Source organism: Gastrolobium bilobum, unplaced genomic scaffold (assembly GCF_033153095.1).
Source record: "Gastrolobium bilobum isolate Gb01-03AN ecotype WA unplaced genomic scaffold, APGP_CSIRO_Gbil_v1 utg10825, whole genome shotgun sequence".
Taxonomy (NCBI): Eukaryota; Viridiplantae; Streptophyta; class Magnoliopsida; order Fabales; family Fabaceae; genus Gastrolobium; species Gastrolobium bilobum.
The window spans coordinates 325144-345259 of record NW_026898293.1 but is presented as its reverse complement, the minus strand read 5'-3'; the positions used below and the strand labels follow the sequence as shown (position 1 = coordinate 345259).

The 20116-nt window shown below is 34.1% G+C and overlaps 1 protein-coding gene across 2 annotated transcripts in view; it reads left to right on the top strand.

Moving 5' to 3' along the window:
* Positions 1 to 6850: 6850 nt before the first annotated feature.
* LOC133314541 (calcium-transporting ATPase 3, endoplasmic reticulum-type) overlaps positions 6851 to 20116 on the top strand; it is a 58020-nt gene continuing 44754 nt past the window's right edge. For both annotated transcript variants that reach the window (XM_061516024.1, XM_061516025.1), the window contains exons 1-11: positions 6851 to 7057; positions 7539 to 7589; positions 7722 to 7755; positions 8221 to 8238; positions 8751 to 8887; positions 9670 to 9744; positions 10006 to 10051; positions 11322 to 11381; positions 11481 to 11561; positions 13117 to 13202; positions 14253 to 14354. In XM_061516024.1, coding sequence (XP_061372008.1) covers positions 7025 to 7057; positions 7539 to 7589; positions 7722 to 7755; positions 8221 to 8238; positions 8751 to 8887; positions 9670 to 9744; positions 10006 to 10051; positions 11322 to 11381; positions 11481 to 11561; positions 13117 to 13202; positions 14253 to 14354 — 723 coding nt within the window. In that variant the 5' untranslated portion in view covers positions 6851 to 7024. The remainder of the gene's footprint in view (positions 7058 to 7538; positions 7590 to 7721; positions 7756 to 8220; positions 8239 to 8750; positions 8888 to 9669; positions 9745 to 10005; positions 10052 to 11321; positions 11382 to 11480; positions 11562 to 13116; positions 13203 to 14252; positions 14355 to 20116) is intronic.

Below are 20116 nucleotides of genomic sequence, written 5' to 3'. Positions count from 1 at the left end.
TACCCACTTCAAATGTGATCCATACATAACACTAGTACAATTATTGAATTTGTTTTGATAGGATATCCAACAAAATCTTTTTTTTCAAAGTGTTATATATCGTCCTCAGATTCAAACCAACGCATGGAGCTATTACAAAAGAACTTGGATATTACGATACGGACAGCATACTGCTTTCACTAGTTATCCCTACTTTCTTGTGTATTCTAAGTTGGTGTTAGCAAGTCACAGTGAACAAATAATGGTGTCATGCATTGAGGGATAATCGCAACCCGAATTCGCCATTATACAAATTTGAAATTAGATTAAAAACTTCTGCCCCAACACGACTCCTTTTTTTATGAGTTGATACGACATAAATAATCCATAAATTCATACTAGTTTATTATATGGGTTGACATGATACGACAACATGAATAATCTGCAAATCTTAAATTATGTTACTTATTATATGGATCAATACGATATGATAAGACACAAATAATTTATTTACAACATAACACAAATAACTTGTAAAATAATTAATGAGAATTAATTTCAGATTCGTGAATTAACATGTGACATGACATTAATTTTTTGGAAAAAATTATTCTTATGTCATATAAGGTAAGTTTTCTTCCTACACACTTTTCGATAACCGTGCAATTTTTTTTTTATTTTTTTTTATTTTTTAGGTAGTGGGTCCCACCACTATGTGTCTATAACATAAGATTTCTTATCTCATGCAACATGAGACTAGATAAGCCCTAATTTTTTTGGATAAACTTTTGTTAACCCGAACACAACACAAAAATAGAAACGGGTTTACCGGAACACAAAAATTTTGTATAGGGTTCAAGACATGTCAGCGAATAATATCATACATTGCGATCCCTAATTGGAAGAGACTCAAGAGATAAGATATAAAATGAAAACAACAAAATATATCATTTGCAAGATGATCAAACCAATAAACAACATAGCACAAATGTTTAAAGTACATTTTAGTCGTTTTCACTAATCTGAGTTTTAATCTTCATACATAGTATTTTTTTTTTTTTTTTGTAAATTACATAGTATTTTTAATACTTAATAGTTTTTATTTATCAAAGTAAATTTATTAAAAATTAGACTTGAAAATTTATTTTTGGAAAATACAAGTGTTATGTTACGTGAAAAATCTTCACTTTCCTACACACTTAATATAGCATGGAACCCATTTCAATTTTTTTTGTTTTTTTACTATACAATAGGGCCCACAGTGTTTTTGTGTCTATAACATGACACAAATGGTGTCACATTACAATGACAAACTATTATCCCTTTATTTATTTTTACTAAGGTATTAATTTTTTGAGAAACGGTGATGGCCTCTGTCATAACTTCTCAAAACACCATCAACAGCTCATCATCACCCATATCCTCTGCCTACCATCAACATCATCACCGTCTTCGTCAAAAGCGGTTAAAGTTAGCATTACCTCAAAAGACAGAGTTCGTGAATGAAGAAGAAGGGGAATCCTCACGCTCGGATATCATCTGCGAGATTCGTGCCGAAACCATAAGGATGGGTGACCATATATATGTTCAGGAACCAGAGTCGTGACAATTCTTTCTGCTCTGCTCTGACTCGTATTATAACAGCTGTAATAATATATTAAATATACTTTTTTTAAAAATATTTAAAAATAGTAAAAAATAAATAAATAAACAGTTATAGAAATTAAAGCTGTAATATAAAAAAAATGAATTGAATAAAACAAGATAAAATCATATTTTAAAAAATCTAACATAAAACAAAAAAAAATAAAGAAAAAAGTAAATAACGTGAATCATTTATATTTAAAGAATTAAAAGAAAATTCAGAGTAACAATAAAAGAGTTTAGTCGTTTTCTAGCTAAGTGTTTGGTTTCGAAAAAAATAAAATAAGATATTGTGACAACCAAATAATGTTACTATCAATGTTACTACCACATCTTAACCGTTGATTTTCGTCAATCAACGGTTATCATTTATTGCGAATTAATAATTAATTAATGAGAGTTTAGTCGTTCTCACAACTTATACTCATTCCTAGAGTTCAGTCGTTTTCCGCCAATCAACGATTATCATTTGTTCCCTCAATAGTATCTAAAGTTTGTGGACAAATGCCTCATACGATAGAACGAGTAATCTTTGTTCGACGATGGCACAACCAAAAGAAACAACATCAGAAGATACAACAAGCACTTGATCAATCACAGAAAAAGTAGTATGTGAGGATTAATTTTGGTAGAATTTCGATAAAGGGTTAGGAAAAACAAGTTATTTGAATTCATTGAATATGAGATGAATGGTTATTGGAGAGACATTGAAGAGGCGTGACTCTTCGAAAACGAAGAGACACAACCATTTATCCAACAATTCCTCACATGAATAAGAAGTTTATTCTCCTCGACCATTTGCATCTCAAGCTAGGTACAATTTGCGACTGATCAATGAGTAACAACTGCATCAGGATCGGTAGACACAATGCCTTGTAACTATTGACCTTTGAGTTTAAATCAAGACAACAAGAAACACACAATTGTTACTTAAACGTGTTTGATCTTCTATTTGTGTCTGTTTTGGCCATGGACACCTCCTGGTTCTGCAAATGTATTAGAGAATACGTCATTGTCATATTCTCACAGAAGCGACCCTCACTTCACACTCATATAGGTGATTTCTAACGGTACATCCAACATACATCGTCCGAACACAACAGAAACAAAAATCATTAAAAGTCTACTTGCTTACCCTTGACTTATACACTTCCTTGTCTAGGAATGAGTATAAGTTGTGAAAAACTCCACAGTGTTTATCTATCAATTATCACTTAGTTTTTTCTTTGAACATTATTTGTGGGATCTCCACTCTTTCAGGTAAAGTGTTCGTAATGATCAACATTTTAATGGTCTTAAATTCATTCCCTTCAGCAAACTATACATCAACTCTATAGTTACACATTTAGTTAACGGATCCATAATAATACCTTTAGAGAGTAATTGCCTCACGATATGATGTCTCTAATATATATATCAAGACTTACCATTATATATAACACTCCTTGCAATTCCAACTGCTACCTTGCTATCATAGTGGAAACATATGACAAACACTGATCTCCGCCAATTCAATTGGATTCTGAGGAAAAAAAATAGACATTAATTAAAAGAAATGATGAATGTGATGCTATTGACGTCTGGTTTACCACTAGAATTATAGGAGAAGCCATTCTAACGGCTAACTATATTATCAATAGAGTACCCCGCAAGAAGACAATGAACAACCCCTATGAAACATGAAATGGTAGAAATCATGCTTTGAGTTATCTTAAAGTGTGGGGGTGTTTGGCAAATGTTGCGATTCTGAAATAAAAAAGGGTTCAAATTAGACCAAAGACATTGGACTGTGTGTTCATTGGATATGCACTTACTAATAGTCCATATTGATTCTCTGTGTATAAGTATTCAACATAAGGACAGTTACAAGACATTGCATCCACCGAACCCAATGCATTTATTCCTCATTGATCAATCGCATATTGCATTTGAGTCTCATATGCATATGGTCTCGATAGTTGAACTTATTATTCATGTGAGGAATTGTTGGAATTAATTTTGAATTAATTATGTTCATGAATAAGAAATTTGATATGGAAAAGGTGTGTCTTTTCATTGTCGAATATGTGTCATTTAAATTTTGACCTTACGACTTCTATAAATAAATAGAAATCAGAATTTAAGAGAAGAGTTTTTTCTATTGGTTTTCGCACATTATTTGCATTTGCATTCTTCTATTATAGTGCGATTGGTTAGGCATAAGTTGAGTTCAATGGAGCTATTTTATGTGAAAGTGTCGCCACAAGAATGAATGTAATTCATTTTATCATGGGAGACAATTGTCAATGAATCTTGGACACCATAGAGAGGACAAAGTTGTCTTAAAGATACAGTATCTAACACTGGGCTCAAATTTTGTTTCTTATTACATCTATATATTTTCGACAATACACTTTAACTTTCTGTTGTTGCATTTTTTAATTTCTTATATGTATTTCGCGGGACCATGTATATTGTTAAAGCGATTTCTCTAACACAAATAATTCTTTCTAAGTGATTTTAAAATCATTTCATTAACAATAACACGTTTTCTTGATTGTTTCTTTCCTTTTTTCCCTTTCTTTACAAAGACTATTGATCACAACGTATTAACATATCAGATTCATTGCTTTTATCTTCTTTTATTTTCATTTTTTGCAATATTCAGTTTCCTAGTGTTTTCTCTTTTATTAATCATTGATAAATTATTTATGAAAAATGTTATATTTATAAACTCTTACAAACTACACTATATTTGACCGGTCATAATAGTGTATGACCGGTCATACTGTAATTTGTAAAAAAGAAATTGTAAATAGATCATTTCCCATTATTTCTCAAGGTGATAACGAATCTTGCTTTTCAAGGTTCTAAATGCTGAGAATTCATATGGCATCCCTTCAATGCTTTATCTTATGGTACGTGGAAAAAATAAATAAAAATATAGTTAAAAAGTCTTCATATTAGGGTGATCATAAGGGAATAGTTTTCATATTTTGATTGTTTAGTTCATATCTTGAAAGTAAAAACATGCTTATATTATTAGCAGTGTTATTTTTTACGTGTACGTTATAACTGTCGTTATGTTTTTCATTGTTGCTGGTTTATTATCTTGATGTAGTATTTGTTATCTTAAGGAGTGAATTTGATTTCTTGGTATAATTGCTCTCACTTCTGTTGACATTCTATTTGATAGGTTTTGTTAGGGTGGTAAACGAACCGGAGCCTTTCAGGGGCCTTTGACTCGCCTCGTGAAGGCCTGGACTTATATTTTTAAAATAAAATTAATTGTTGAAATCAGATTTGAACTTGTATAAAAACTCATTTAATAAAAAGGCCTTTGACTCCCATTTAAAAGCCCGACATGAGAGTCTCTCAGGCTGGCCTAATATAGTAACTTTTATTTTATATTTTATATTTTTTATACTATTCATAATAACCCCCTCTTTCTTCTAACCTATTTCACCTTATTTTATTGGTTAAACAAACTTTTTGAATAATTTTATTCTATATTATGTTGTTTAGATATATATTGAATTTATAAATATTTATGAAATTATTAGTGCTGTTGATTATGTATTCTGTTTGGATGAAAACATTCCATTAGCAAAAGCAAACATTGCATGGCTTTCTTCTTATGTCATAGTCATGGATATTGGACTTAATTTAACTTTGTAAATCGTTGGCCAAATATCCAGTGTCCTTAAGTTGCTACAAAATTGAATTATTTTATGAAAGAGATATAAATCCAGTTCCCAATTTTTTTTTTTTGTTTAGGTCAAGGTCCAATTCCCACAAAATTAAACTAATGGAGTACTGGTTGCAAGGGTCTTCCATTGCGAGTAGATTTTTGGTAGAACGGAAATAATTATTTCTTTATAAAAATGAAAAAAATAGGGAGGGATTATACTTACCATCACAAAAGTTTACCATCCTTACAACCAACTTAATCACCCTTAAATTACAATTAAATCTAATGGCTTTTAATAAATTCTTATAATCCTAATTTTTTAATTACTTATTCTCTCTCATCCTCTTTCATCTTCTTTCTAGGTCTTCCAATTTCTCCATCTTGCAGTTCTCAACCCTCTCCCACACAAAAATAATGAATAAGTTTAATAATCTAGACTATCACTGTTCACGAAGCGAAATCCTCTACCCTAAAGTTTTTGTTTTTTTTAATAGAATATTAATTCTTTTATACATTGTGTTCTTGTTCATCTTGTTGAGGTTTTGTAATGCATAAGCCCCTGGAGGAGTCCCTGCGACCAAGAAGATTAGCAGCAGTCAGCCACTGTTACTACCTAGTATCAATTATGTTATACTCTTATCATAATAATAAAAATTGCATACAGTAAATGCACCACCAATCGTTATGATACTTTAATTCATAGATTTTTTTTTGGACGCTGCGAATTAAGAATTGAAAACAGTTAAGGCAACCATCATATTATTCTTATTATGATTTTGAAATATTTCATCATTAAGTGAGATCAATTTTATCATCAAATTACCCTAATTCATCGATTGATCCCTCGAAAAATGACTCATCAGTGATCATTGGAATTATTTTTGACGGCGGCGAAAGAGAAATGGTGGAGAGAAAATTGTCAGATCTAGAGAGAATGTGAGAGATGATGGCGAGTTAAAATTAGGATTACGAGGATTGATTGTGAGCCGGTAGATTTAATTCTGATCTAAGAGTGATTAAGTTGGTTGTAAGAGTGGTAAACTTTTGTGGTGATAAGTATAACCTTTCCTAAAAAAATATGGTAGAAAAGCAAAAAAAATATAAATATGTTATTTTTTTTTTTATGGTTTTAATGTTTCTATATTGAGTATAGATAAATTATTTATATTCACTCTCAAAACCGTTTTGGATTAAAAGATTAAAAAATTATAAGAGAAAAATTATTATAATCCTGAAATAAATTAATTATAAAAATACCTTAATTTTTGCGCAAAAGCGACATCATTTTGGGTTTATCTATATTGACGGTAGAAAAAACAAATTTTTTTTTATATTTGATAAAAAATATATGCCATAATATCAAAAATATTTTCCTTCTACTGCACTCTCCCCGTATGCCAAGTGTCAAGTTATATTAACTGGCAATGAGCCCAGGAAAATCTAAAAACAAATGGGCTGAAATAGGCCCAATGTCGTTGCTTGCTTGTAACGGCTGTGCTGCCTCACATCACACTGGGAGTTGCCGAATTCGGATGTTCTCGAGGTTGAGGGAAATTAAATAAGTATCAGTAATAGGCGTAGTGGTGCGCTCAAAGTCACTGGCACTGAAAACTGAAGAATTAGGAATGAAAAGCACATGCTCCCTTTCTCTTTCATTCTGAATCTTCAAGTAGAATAACCCAAAGCCTGAGCCCTGAGGCTCACGTCTCCGATCCAATTCCTCATTCCTCCATGGACGACGCATTTGCAAGATCTATTCCTGAGGTAATTTCCTACTGTTTTTCTCCCTTTTCGTTGCCGCTGCAAACACCAAATTTCATTCTAACTTCACAATCCTCATTCTGCAAATCTCGAAGCAAATATTCCTGTTTCTTTTATATATAAAATACGGATATCTTAATTCGCAAGCTTCTCGGAATGTGAATTTGGATTTTTTCTGTTTTGCGACCTGTGATGTAGTAGCGCTAACTTGCACAATTCCTAGCGCTCACGGATGCTGGTTTTTTATGAACACGCAATGAGAGAATGTTGAAAAACTATTCTCTGTATCATTTGCGTTTGTTTAAGTAGGCAAAACTTCACACATGCACACCTCTTGTAAATCTGATAGTGTACTCCGTATCAGCTTCTCTCTCTATAACTATGATTCAGCTCATACGGAAATCGTTAGAGCCTCGTTATTATTATCTTAGGACATTCTAGATGGCGGTTTTGTTATTATTCTTATTATTTTCTTGTTGGTTAGGTCCTTGATTTCTTTGGAGTGGACCCGACAAAGGGTCTATCTGATATTCAGGTACTTCAGTCTTCTTTTCCTTTCTTTTTTTCCTAGTCAGATTTAGGATTACTCCTTTTCCTTTCCTTTTCCCTTTTTCTTTTATGAATGTTAATTGTTCCAAATAATTAATTTACTCCTCTTCTTTTCCAGGTGGCACAACATTGTAGACTTTATGGTTCAAACGGTACGTCTTTGTAGGGCCATGCACTGATACTTAGCTTTCTTTCTTCAATAATTTTGTGATTTATGGACTAGAGATATCGAGGAATGTGGTTTTATCTTGAAATGAATTTGAATTAATGTATAATACAACAAGCAAAGTTTTTATTGATGGTGTGAGCATGAGCTTAGAGCAGTGGTAAGGTTCCTATGACCAAGAGATCACGGGTTCGAATTCAAGAAGCAATCTCTTTGCAAAAATGTGTATACAAAGATTTGTCTCACCCCTACCCTCGCAAGTATGGGGAGTGGTTTTTTTTTTTATGGTTCACACAATAACAAAATCACACTCCTGAACCTGGCATTATAGAAATTTACCTTTTGCATCTTGTTTACCAGATTCATTTAAGTATTTAACTTGGTGCTATTTTATTTGTATCTTAACATTTCGTTCCTCTTCTCTTATTGCATGGTATTGTTTGCTACGCAGTGCTGCCCGAAGATCAAAGTAAGTATATGGATTTTGTACTTCTTACTTTTGCTTTTGTAACGTGTTTGTATGTAATGTAAAAATTATGGACTAGAGATATCGAGGAATGTGGTTTTTTCTTGATGGTTTTCATTGTTATGTAAAAATTATATGGTCAAAATTTGATCTGAACTGACAATGATTCCCCATAACAGTTTGTTATTGTACTCGATAAATGAAAATGCTAGTCTTTGGTATTTGATTTTTGCTTTCGCATCGTCAAGGTCTATGTAAGTTGTAGAAATATAATTTAGTTTATATTTATCGTATTATAATGGATGGAAGCAATTTTGAGATCATTCAAAAAGCCTATTGCCAATTGTGTAACTGGTATTAACCTCATCTCATGTATTATTGCTAATTGAGATGTTCACAGTTCTGGCTCTAGTTTATTGTGTTACTTTTGTTGTGGTATAACTATTTTGTTTAACAAAATAAGCTCAGTTGGTTCTGGTTGTAACTAATTAATTCCTGTCAAATTTGATATGCAGGAGCTCCTTTTTGGAAATTGGTTTTGAAGCAATTTGATGATTTGCTTGTGAAGATACTAATTGCAGCTGCGCTTATATCTTTTGTCCTGGCATTATTTAACGGAGAAACAGGCTTGATGGCATTTCTGGAGCCTTCTGTAAGATATATTTGCACTTATATGCTGTATTTGATATTTTTGTGAACAATTCTATTTGGTAAAAAAATCATTTTCATGAATTGGTTCGTACCTAAGAATTTACATAAAGATGTGATAGCTGTATCCTTTCAATAGAAGTTGTAGATTGTGAGCTGATTGAGTTGTTTGCAACTTATGGAGTGTACCCATGTATATGGTGCATGACCTTTTGTGAGTTGAATTGACATACTCTTAGCAAGTCGAAGACTTGTCAAAGTGCGTTGTAAAATACTGTTTCTGAGTTAGAGTGTACTCAACATCAACATCAACATCAACAACACCTTTATCCCAAATTAATTGGGGTCGGTGGTAGATGAACCCAAATGAAAGATACAAAAAGGTTGAAAAAAGAAACATAAAAGTAAAAATAAAAATAAATAAATAGAATAGTAATAATATATATATATATATATATATATATATATATATATATATATAAATAAAAGTAAAAAAGAAAGGGAAAAGAAGAAGAGGGGAAACGAAGGGGAAAAGGACTAAAAAGGGACCATCTGGAACATAGGAATAACAACGGGTCTAACCCTCCACCATGCTTATAACTTTTCTCCATTCCGTTCTAAGACATACCGTCCACCAATCTATATCTCACTCCATTAAATCTTGTTTTACCACCTTGATTGCACTATTTGTTAAACCAGACTTATCAAATAGGTAACATTATCTTTGATTAGTTTCATTACATGTACATTTTTTTGATAGAAAAAAGGAATCCATTAAATGTACAGGTCATTCTGATGATATTGGCTGCAAATGCAGCTGTGGGAGTGATTACAGAAACAAATGCTGAAAAAGCTCTTGAGGTAAATTTGAAACACTAAAAATATAGAGCTCCAAACAATCTTACTGATAATGATTTAATTATAGCAAATTTTCACTGTTTTTGGACAACTTTTCCTAATTCAAGGCTGGCGCTCATTCTTGTTTCTAAGTTTTTTTAAATTCTCAACTTGCCTAATCAAAATTTGTTGCAAGAAAGTCAACTTTATTTTGGAATTCTCTAATGTTGGTTGTTTCAAGTTTATCTCACTTTCTACTATTCCTTTCTTTTTATATTGTTTTAGGAGCTACGTGCCTATCAAGCTGATGTGGCAACTGCTTTGCGAAATGGTAACAGAAGCTTTTATACCTGTCTGATTCTTTGTAGCATGAGTAGGACTATAGTGATTTGATGCACTTTCTTGATTATGACATGTTTGATGTTTATTGGTGTTGCTTTTTTGTTTTAATAACTAGTCACAAATTCTGTTGCGAAGTTTGTTTCATTGAAATTTTATGTAATATACTATTATACTTTGCTCATTGTGTTATTTTTGGTTAGCTCTAAAAGAACTTCGTAGTGATTTACTTTGCTGTTTTTTACATGGTCATGTATTTTTTCTACTTGTATTTATTTTTTTATTTTTTTGGGTTGGGGGGAGTTAAAATAAAAGGTGTGTTTACTCTGCAGAATTGATCCAGGTAATCATAACCATTCTTTAAATAAAGGAAGGAATAATTTGTGAGGGCAGTAAATTGCTGATACCTCTTTTATGGGATAAAGTGGTCCTTTTTCTTTGTGGTGTTCTGCTAATGGTGATTTTTGAGGGATTTCTGTTAGACATACATAGAGATTGGCAAGCTTTGCTTTCTTGATTTTTTAGGTTTTTTTTTTTTTTTTTTTTTTTTTTCATGTTTCTTCTTTAGAGGATATCTTATTCTGTGTTCTTTGCTTCTTTCTTCTTATTCTTGAATGACTTGATATCTCTAAATCATTACTCACTTCAAAACGTGGCAATTTCAATCATTTTCTGCGTTTTATTCTTTTGACAAGTTAGATTCAGTTCTTTTCTCTGTTCATTTGAAAATAAATTGCAAATGCATACTGACCTTGTTCCTATACTCCATGGCTTTGAGTTCATTATTAACCAATCTTTATGATTAGTTAACCTATTTGCTATTGTTGTGTCTCTACCTTTTTTCTAAGCTGTTCTCCATGTTCTGAATAGACTTCCTAATCCTTTGTGGAGGCAAAGGAAAAAGGAATGGAAACAAGGAAACTTAAAAAAACATTAGTTAAGTGTAGTTTTAATGTCCCCTATGGGATAGCTCTATTGTTAGAGTTGTGGATGTAAAAGGAGAGTGTGCGGATTCAAAACCTCACAATGCACTCTGCCTCCATTTCCCATACCGTTCCCTCCTCCCTATGGGGCCTCTCATGTGCTTCCCCCATTAAGTGTAGTTTTAATTATTAGATTTTGTGTTTTCAAATTGTTTTATTTGTTATTATTCATCTGCCACGATGATATATTGGGTTTTTTTTTAATTAATTGCTTAAAGCTTCTCATCTTGAAGTTCAGGCAGTACAAAATTTGAAGTATTTAGAGTCTATTTCTTGTAGGTTGTTTTTCCATACTTCCTGCAACAGAACTGGTTCCTGGGGACATTGTGGAAGTTTCTGGTAAGTGAATTATGCAGTACCTGCAAACAAACTGGTTTGATTGACTATTTAATGCTGGAAAGCTGAGAATTGACTCTGTTTTGGTTGTGAATTAAATAGTGGGGTGCAAAATTCCTGCTGATATGAGGATGATCGAGATGCTAAGTAATCAAGTGCGTGTTGATCAAGCTATTCTTACAGGTATGGCTGCTGTAAATATGTTATACTGTGAATGGAACCATTGAATGTTTATGATAGGAACCTTGGGAGAACCTCACCCCAAAAGCTAGCTCAAGAGGTAGAAGAGCTTAAAGTCCATATAAACTCCACATTAGTCACCCATATAACCAATGTGGAACTCCAAGTCCCATACCTTGCAATAGGATCGTAACATTGCACCATGCTTCGCAGCCCCGATGTCCACGCGGGCTGGCTTTGCGCTAGTCTTTTACTAGCCCTGGGCGAACACTGCAATGCCAGCGTCACCACCCGCGCCACTCGATTGTAGCCGGGAGACATATTGGAAGGCTCTGCTACTAATTGATACGAACTTTGGGAGAACCTCACTTCAAAAGCTAGTCCATGATGTAGGAGAGCCCAAAGTCCATATAAACCCCACTTTAGTCACCCATATAACCAATGTGAGACTCAAGTCCCATACCTTGCAATTAGATCGTGACAATTTCCAACTAGGATAATTGCCATTTACTTTTGCTTCTGAAAAGTGTGAAAGTGTACCTTACACACACATTTGTTGACACTAGCATGCATTTGGGTTGCTGTTTGGTAATTACTGCTGTATTTGATTTGCTTGGATTCAGTCTACTGATCCAGAAGAGGAGATGTATTATAGGTGACATTTGTTGTTATTGTTTTGGGTAATATTGGATCTTATCCTTGTTGACAAATCCATAATTTAGTATTCCCGTTTGGATAACTTGACTGCTATAATAAACCTATTGATACTATCCATTGTAATGCAGTATCTTATTTGATGAGTCTTTATTATTAGGCTCTGCCAATACCAGTGGATAGCTATGGTTTTCTCTTTTTCATAGGATCCAATGCATAAAAAAAGAAGTTGAGGATACTTCTATTTGTCTGCCTGCTTGTCTCTCTGTCCATCTCTTTCTCTCTTTCTATGTATATGAAGAGAAACATATACTATACATTCTAGTATATGCTTATGCATGCAAATTGTAAATACATCTGTACTGCTACATGTAGGTGTGGTTGGGAATTAGCCAAACGGTTGGTCAAGGACCTATGGCATGGCCCTTATGAGGCTTGGCCTGCCTAACCTGTTTAGTAAACAAGCTAGGCCAAGGTTTTTAAAAATCTCATTTAGCTAAAACAGGTAGACTGCAGGCTATTGAAAAGATCTTTAGGGCCTAACAGATCAGTCTCTTTAATTAAATATTATATAATATATAATGGTAATTATTATTATTCTCACATGTTGGCCTATTCAAAGTCTAGGCCCTTTTGTCTAAAGGCTGTTTGTGTAATCAAAGGCCTCATTGCAAAGCAGGCCTTCAAAAATGGGTGTAGGCTTCTGAAGAAGGCCTATTCAGGCTCAGGCTTTGTGTTTGGGAAACAAGCTAGGCCCGCTGAAGGCAAAGCCTAGCCCGTTTTCGCCCCTACATCTGTGTGTGTGTGTATCAATTGTTTATTGCACACATGTACATCAGTTATATCTATCATTAAGAGGCATCTCCCTGATTTAATTTTTTATAAATTTTCTTACTGACTGCAGGTGAGAGCTGTTCCGTGGAAAAAGAGCTTAAAACTACGACAACAACAAATGCTGTATACCAAGACAAAACGAATATTCTGTTCTCGGTATGAACATTCAATCCTTTCTTCAACCACGTGGCTAAGAAGCAAGAATTTTTGCAAGACTATTGGTTTGGATAATTTCAGTCCAATTTGTGATTACTATGAAATAGTGGCACTTCTCTAAAGTATAATATAGAAGAATTTTTTAATTCATAAAGAAAATTTGGTTTGGTGTTACTTATCAACGAATTTTCTTAATCTCCAAAGAGTTAAGAGTTGCTTCATTGTACTAATTTAATCTTTAATTAAACATTTCAACTATTAGTTTTAATGGGTATGAAGCATGATGGCCCACATGACGAAGATGGATTCATTTAAGATGTTCAACTTAATTAATAGGAAAGAGAGGCAATTTGATCCTTGATGGGATTTTGACCAGTAATTTTCTGTAGCTCTTGCTCTCACTTGGTGCTGATTGAATTGTTTCAATGTTTCTGATTTTTAGGATTCGTAGCTCTTCAGATTGAATTGGCATTGCACATGCCTACAAACACGCACGACTGCATATACTCACAGGCTTATAAGTTTCACACAATTTTTTATGATATTCTTTTGACAACTACAATGCTGTTGAGTGAAATTTAATAACCTGTATTAATTTTATTTTTGGAGATTTTTCCGTTGGTTCATTGACTACTTGACAAATTCGGTCTGGCCGAACCGGAATAAAAGGGCGGGAAAGCTCTTCTTATCAAGGTTTTAATACAGTTGCGTACTCAGAAGTTGAACTTGAGAGCACTGGCTAAGCTACAATAATCTCATGCTAGTTGATCCACGTGCTTGGTGGTTAACCTGTTTTAATCATTATATTCATATATTAGTCATTAAAATTTACATGTATTTAAAGGATGTTGGTCAATGTGATGCATTTGTTTCAATACTTAGCCACTCTGAGCGTGATGTGATATTTGTAAAAATAGCATTCTCATTTTCATTGGTGCGTCTTTTGTTTCAATACATACTGGTTTTGAATATCTAAATAAGCTAGAATAAAGGGCACTGTTTCTTCTAGTCTGGGAAGCCCTGAATATAAGAATTTATTTTGATTGTCAGGGAACAGTTATGGTTGCTGGTAGGGCAAGAGCTGTGGTGGTTGGAGTTGGTCATAACACTGCCATGGGCAGCATACGTGATTCTATGTTGCGAACAGAGGATGTAAGCTTTGAATTTTGCTATATAGATGCTTTTACTGTTATATCTTTACTTTGTGCTGTCTGCTGGCATTCAGATAAGATGTTAGATCTTAATCTGTGAACAGCAGTTGATTTCCTTTGTGGGCACCAAGAGTAAAATGATGCTGCAATAAATATACACACACACACACACTAAATAAATTTCTCTCTCCTACACATTAAAGTTAGGAATAATCAAGTCTTGTATGGACATGGATATCTCCCTGGTGATCATAATAGATGAGGTGGCATTATCCACCAATTATTTTGAATTGGAAATTGGAGCTGTGTAACATAATGAAACGGTGTTTAATTTTGCATTCACTAGATAATATATATATTAATGTTGGTATTTGGATTTGCTTCATTGATGCAAGGTTTGTTAATCTGCATAAGGAATTTAAACGGAGATATCTTGGGTGGTATGGTGTACACTTGAGGATGCCAAGTTATGCTATACATTAGTATTGTTGGGTGAGAAATTGGTACTTGAAATGAAATCAGAGTGAAGTTTAACGGAAACCTAATCTCTTATTATTTGAACTTTAAAGGAGCCTAATTGATGGTTTATAGATCAATGGATTGAGAAAGTTGGATTCTTTTTTGTAAGTTTAACATTGTTTATCTTTTTGAACTTGGACGGGTAGATATTATATTGGGTGTAGCTTGGCTAGAAACTCTGGGAGAGGTACGAGTTAATTGGCATACCTTAAGCTTTACTTTCATGCATCAGGGTTAGTGAAAGTGCAGGTGGATCCTTACTTTTTTTACTCTCTTATTTCCTCGAAATCATTGGTCAAAATATTAAGGACGGAAGAGATTGCCATGGTGATGTTCCTGATATCTCTGGATGATTCATAGAAGTCACAAGAATTTCCCCTTAATGAAGAACTCACATTCGGGCAGAAGGCTCAGTTACAAGACTTGCTGCAGAAGTCTTCTCCACTCCAACCAAGTTACCTCCTCACCGCGCCATAGATCATAAGATACCTTTGAAGGAAGGCACAGACCCCGTTAATGTGCGTCCTTATAGATATCCACATATGCATAAGGAGGATATAGAAAATTTAGTGCCTGAAGTGTTGTCCTCTGGTATTTTGCGGGGCAACAACAGCCTTTTTTTCAAGCTCAGTAATACTAGTGAAAAAAGAAGATGAACAGGATGAGAGTTGGCGCCTTTGTATTGACTACAAAGGGTTTATTTAGTAAGGCCACAATTGCTGATAAATTTCCCATACCAGTCATTGAAGAGTTCTAGATGAATTGGGTGGAGCAGAGTATTTTTCCAAAATTGATTTAAAATCTGGGTTCAATCAGATTAGAATGGCAGAACAGGATATTCCAAAAACAACATTTTAGACCCACCAAGGGCACTTTGAATACTTGAACACCAATGCCCCTTCCACTTTTCAATGTACCTTGAATATGACTTTGCAGCTGTTCCTTCGAAAGTTTGTTTTAGTTTTTATTTTTTTATTTTTATGATATCCCGGTGTACAGTAAAACTTGGGATATGCATCTTGAACATCTAGAAAAAGTGTTGGGCACCCTTAAGCAGACCAATTCTTTGCAAACGGAAAAAAATGTAGCTTTGGCATGACTATAGTGGATTATTTGGGACACACAGTCTCAAAGAAGGGGTTAGCCATGGACCCTAAGAAGGTGGAGTGTGTTCTGCTGTGGCCTAGGCCTTAGTCCGTCAAGGCTTTGAGGGTTTTTTGGGTCTCACTGGCTATTATCGCCGGTTTGTAAGAGATTATGGAAAGATTGTGCAGCCTTTGATTGAAAAAAGGGCTTTTGAATGGTCTAAAGCTGCTGAAGAGGCTTTCCAAAGCCTTAAAACTGCTGTAACAACAGCACCACTGCTCTCTTTGCCAGATTTCTCGAACACTTGTTTCATAGAATGTGATGCTTCAGGTAGAGGGGTTGGAGCTGTCCTGATACAAGGAAAAGACCCTATTGCTTATTTTTGCAAAGCTCTAAGCCCATTTATGTGGAGGAGCTAATGACTTTAGTTTTGGCCATCCAACATTAGAGGCCCTATTTGCTTGGAAAACGTTTTATAGTTTATACAAATCAAAGAAGCCTTAAATATCTGTTGGAGTAGCGCATCACTACCCAAGACCAGCAGAATTGGCTGGCAAAACTACTGGGTTATCAATTTGACATTGTATACAAAAAAAGATCTCATAATCTGGCTATCAAGGAGGAAGGATGACAAAGAGTTGGGGGCTCTTTGCAGGCCGATAGAGCAGGATGTTTCTGTGTTGGATGAAGAGGTTCAAAGGGATCCATTGCTGCCTAGAATTATTAAGGACCTGAAAAATGATCTTGATTTCCGTTCATATTATACCTTGGAGGGAGATAGGCTATTTTACAAAGGAAGGTTAGTATTAGCCTCAGATTCTGTTTGGATTCCTAAACTGTTGCAAGAGTTTCGCTCTTCACCCATAGGAGGACATGCAGGATTATTTAGAACTTTTAGAAGGATTGCTCAATCGATCTTTTGGATGGGTATGAAGAAAACCATTATAGAATTTCTGGTTGCTTGCCCCATCTGCCAAAGGAGTAAGTATCAAGCTTCCTCTCCTGCTAGGTTACTATAACCCCTTCCAATTCCTAATGCTGTGTGGGAATAGTTGAGTATGAATTTTATATTTGGTTTGCCAAGATTTTTGAGGGTCACGACACTGATTTAGAAGTAGTTGATAGACTGAGCAAATTTTAGCATGCTGAAACATCCATATTTTGCTAAAAGCGTTGCTAAGATTTTTATTGAAGAGATTGTAAGTCTTCATGGGGTACCCCTCACCAATATTAGTAACCGGGACCCTATTTTCATGAGCAATTTTTGGCAAGAGTTATTTCAGTTGCCAGGGACAGCCCTTAAATTTAGCACTACCTACTATATGAAAATCAATGGGCAGACTGAAGTTGTCAACCGCACTTTAGAAACAAATATGTGATGTTTTTGCTTAGAACAACCCAAAGCTTGGGACTCCTTCTTACCGTCGGTCGAGTATTGGTACAACACTAGTTATCACTCTTCAATCCAATGCATGCCATTTGAAGTAGCATATGAAAGGCCATCATCGGCAATTACTAAGTTCATTCCAGGGGAGACATTGATAAAGGCTGTAGCTTAAGATCTACTGGATCGTGATGAGGCACTTAAGCAATTAAAATTTCACCTCAGTCAAGCCCAACCTCATATGGCCAAATAAGTGAATGTACACAGAAGACCCTCGATATCCTACGTAGCATCGACACCGACACGACACTTTATGACACTCAGACATGTCAATTCTAAAAAAATATGTATTTCAACACATTGGGACACGTAATATTATATAATATTTTTAATTTATATAGTGTATATTACAATTTAACAAAAAAATGAAACTAAACTGATAATACACATCAATTTAACCAAAAAAAATTCCAAGAAAATAAATCATTTCCATAACACCATTACATTAATATAAAGCAAAAACAATAGAATTTCTATAGAAAACTATAAAATATGTAAACTACATTCATAGAGCATTTTCATCTAGAATAACTTTTGACTCTATCTCTGGCTTATCAAGTGAAAGAGTAGCAACTTCAAGAATTCCAACATCTTCAAATGTATCTCCACTAATGTCCTACATTTTATTCTCCCCTTGTGCATATTGTGGACTCTTTCTTGATAAGAGTCGAAGGTTGCTATGTATATAAACCAAGTTTTCAGCACATTTTGGAGTCATCTTATTCCTCCTTACAGAATGCACAAAAGAATAAGTACTCCAATTAAGTTCAGCACATGATGAAGAAGAAGGTTGTGCAATGAGTCGCAATGCTATCTTTTGAAGCATAGTTGCACAAGCACCATGAAGCACCCACCAAGCTTTGAGCTCCACATAATATCGATTTTGGATGGCATTATAATCTCTAAAACCTCCACTTATACTAGCAAAGTTCACATACCCCAAATTTGTTTTATTTCGGTCATCCAAGTTAGAAAAGTATCTCTTTATGCATTTTTGTCTTTCTTGATTAATCTCTTGATCCTTGTGTGGAGAAACTCGATTAGAATCTTCATTAAGCCATTGTTCACTATAGTATTTAAAAGAAAAAAAGAAAAACAATTGACAGATTATATCAAATTAGAGAAGTATTAAATCCATTCATATTTAAAAGCTTACTTGGGATTCAAAGCATGTGCCAAACAATGAAGTGGAGTTGAATTTTTGGTCCAACGATCCACAAGAATGCTATGCACCGCCTCATAAAAAGTTGAGGTCTCATCCATCCTCTTCAATTCATAAAAGTACATAACTTTCTTCACTTTCTCAATCATCTCATCCCACATATCATAAATCAAATGAAGACAAGGTTTATTAGTGTCACAAATCCTGATTATATTATAAATAGGAGCAGTGAAAGCAAGTATGTAATCAATTGAATCCCACCAAAGATCATGCAATATCTTATCTTTAACAAATCTCGTACTTCCTAGATTATCATCTTTATACACTGCATTTTTCACTTATTACCATATTTTGGAGACCACCTTTTATTAATTTGAACCTCTTTAGCATCACAATCATGGAAGCAAAACGAGTTTCAGCTATAGAAAGCAATCCTATAAACTCATTAAACATTGATAGTCTCATAGAATGATTCACTATGAAGTTCCTTATTGTAGTAACATCTCCAACAATTTCAGAAATCCAACTACATTCCTCGTATGCTATTTGATTATTCTCCACATTTTTAGCAGGACAAATGCTTTTCACAGCTAAATTTAGTGTGTGAACAACACATGGTGTCCAAGTAATAGACGAAAATTCTTGCTCAACAAGTTGCCATGCTCCCTTACAATTTGCAGTTACTTGAACCATTTTTTCATACCCAACCTCTTGAATTATTTCTTTTAACAACTTGAAAATAAAATGTCTGTCCTTAGTTTGTCCTGAACAATCAATTGATTTAAAAAACATAGCTTCACCATTAGATAAATCAATTGATTTCAAAGACATAGCTTCACCTTCAGATACTGCCATGAAATCAATAAGTGGCCTTATTTGTGAATCACTCAATCCATCACTCACAATACTAACACCCTTCTCATTCCACCCAACTTGAATAGGTGCTCACAACCTATCAATATTTTCCTTCTCTTTCTGCAAAAGATTGGTTCGCAACGAGTTATATCCTGGTGGCAAATAACCTCCAATATTATGATCCACGACATAAGTGAAGACGACTTGAAAGTATGGGTTTGTTGCTAAATTGAATGACAATCCTACTGAATAAAATATCCTAGCAATCAAGTGATTCAATTCTTCCCGCGCCCCAACATTGGATGCCCTCTCAAGAGGATTTGTAGTTGAACTTCCACCTTCACTTCCACTTCTTTTTTTCGAGTTTGAATACATGGAAAAACTAGAAGGGGGTAAAGGTACATTTTTGGGTGTATTATTCTTCAATTTCTCACTAGCTTCTTGTTCTAATTTCTCCATCTCTAGCAAGTCTTTTGTCTGCACATGTAAACATTTTTCAATTCCTCTTTACCTGATAATTTTAACAAATGAGCCCTTATTCTAGTATACAAACTTTTAAAATCCTTTCCACAAATTTTTTTTTTCCAAGATATATTTCCTTCTGCTTCCGTTCTGGTGCCTACTTTGGTAACATATTTCCATAATGGTTTACTTAGAAATTCATCATCTCCTGAATTTGGCTGAGATGCACTACTTG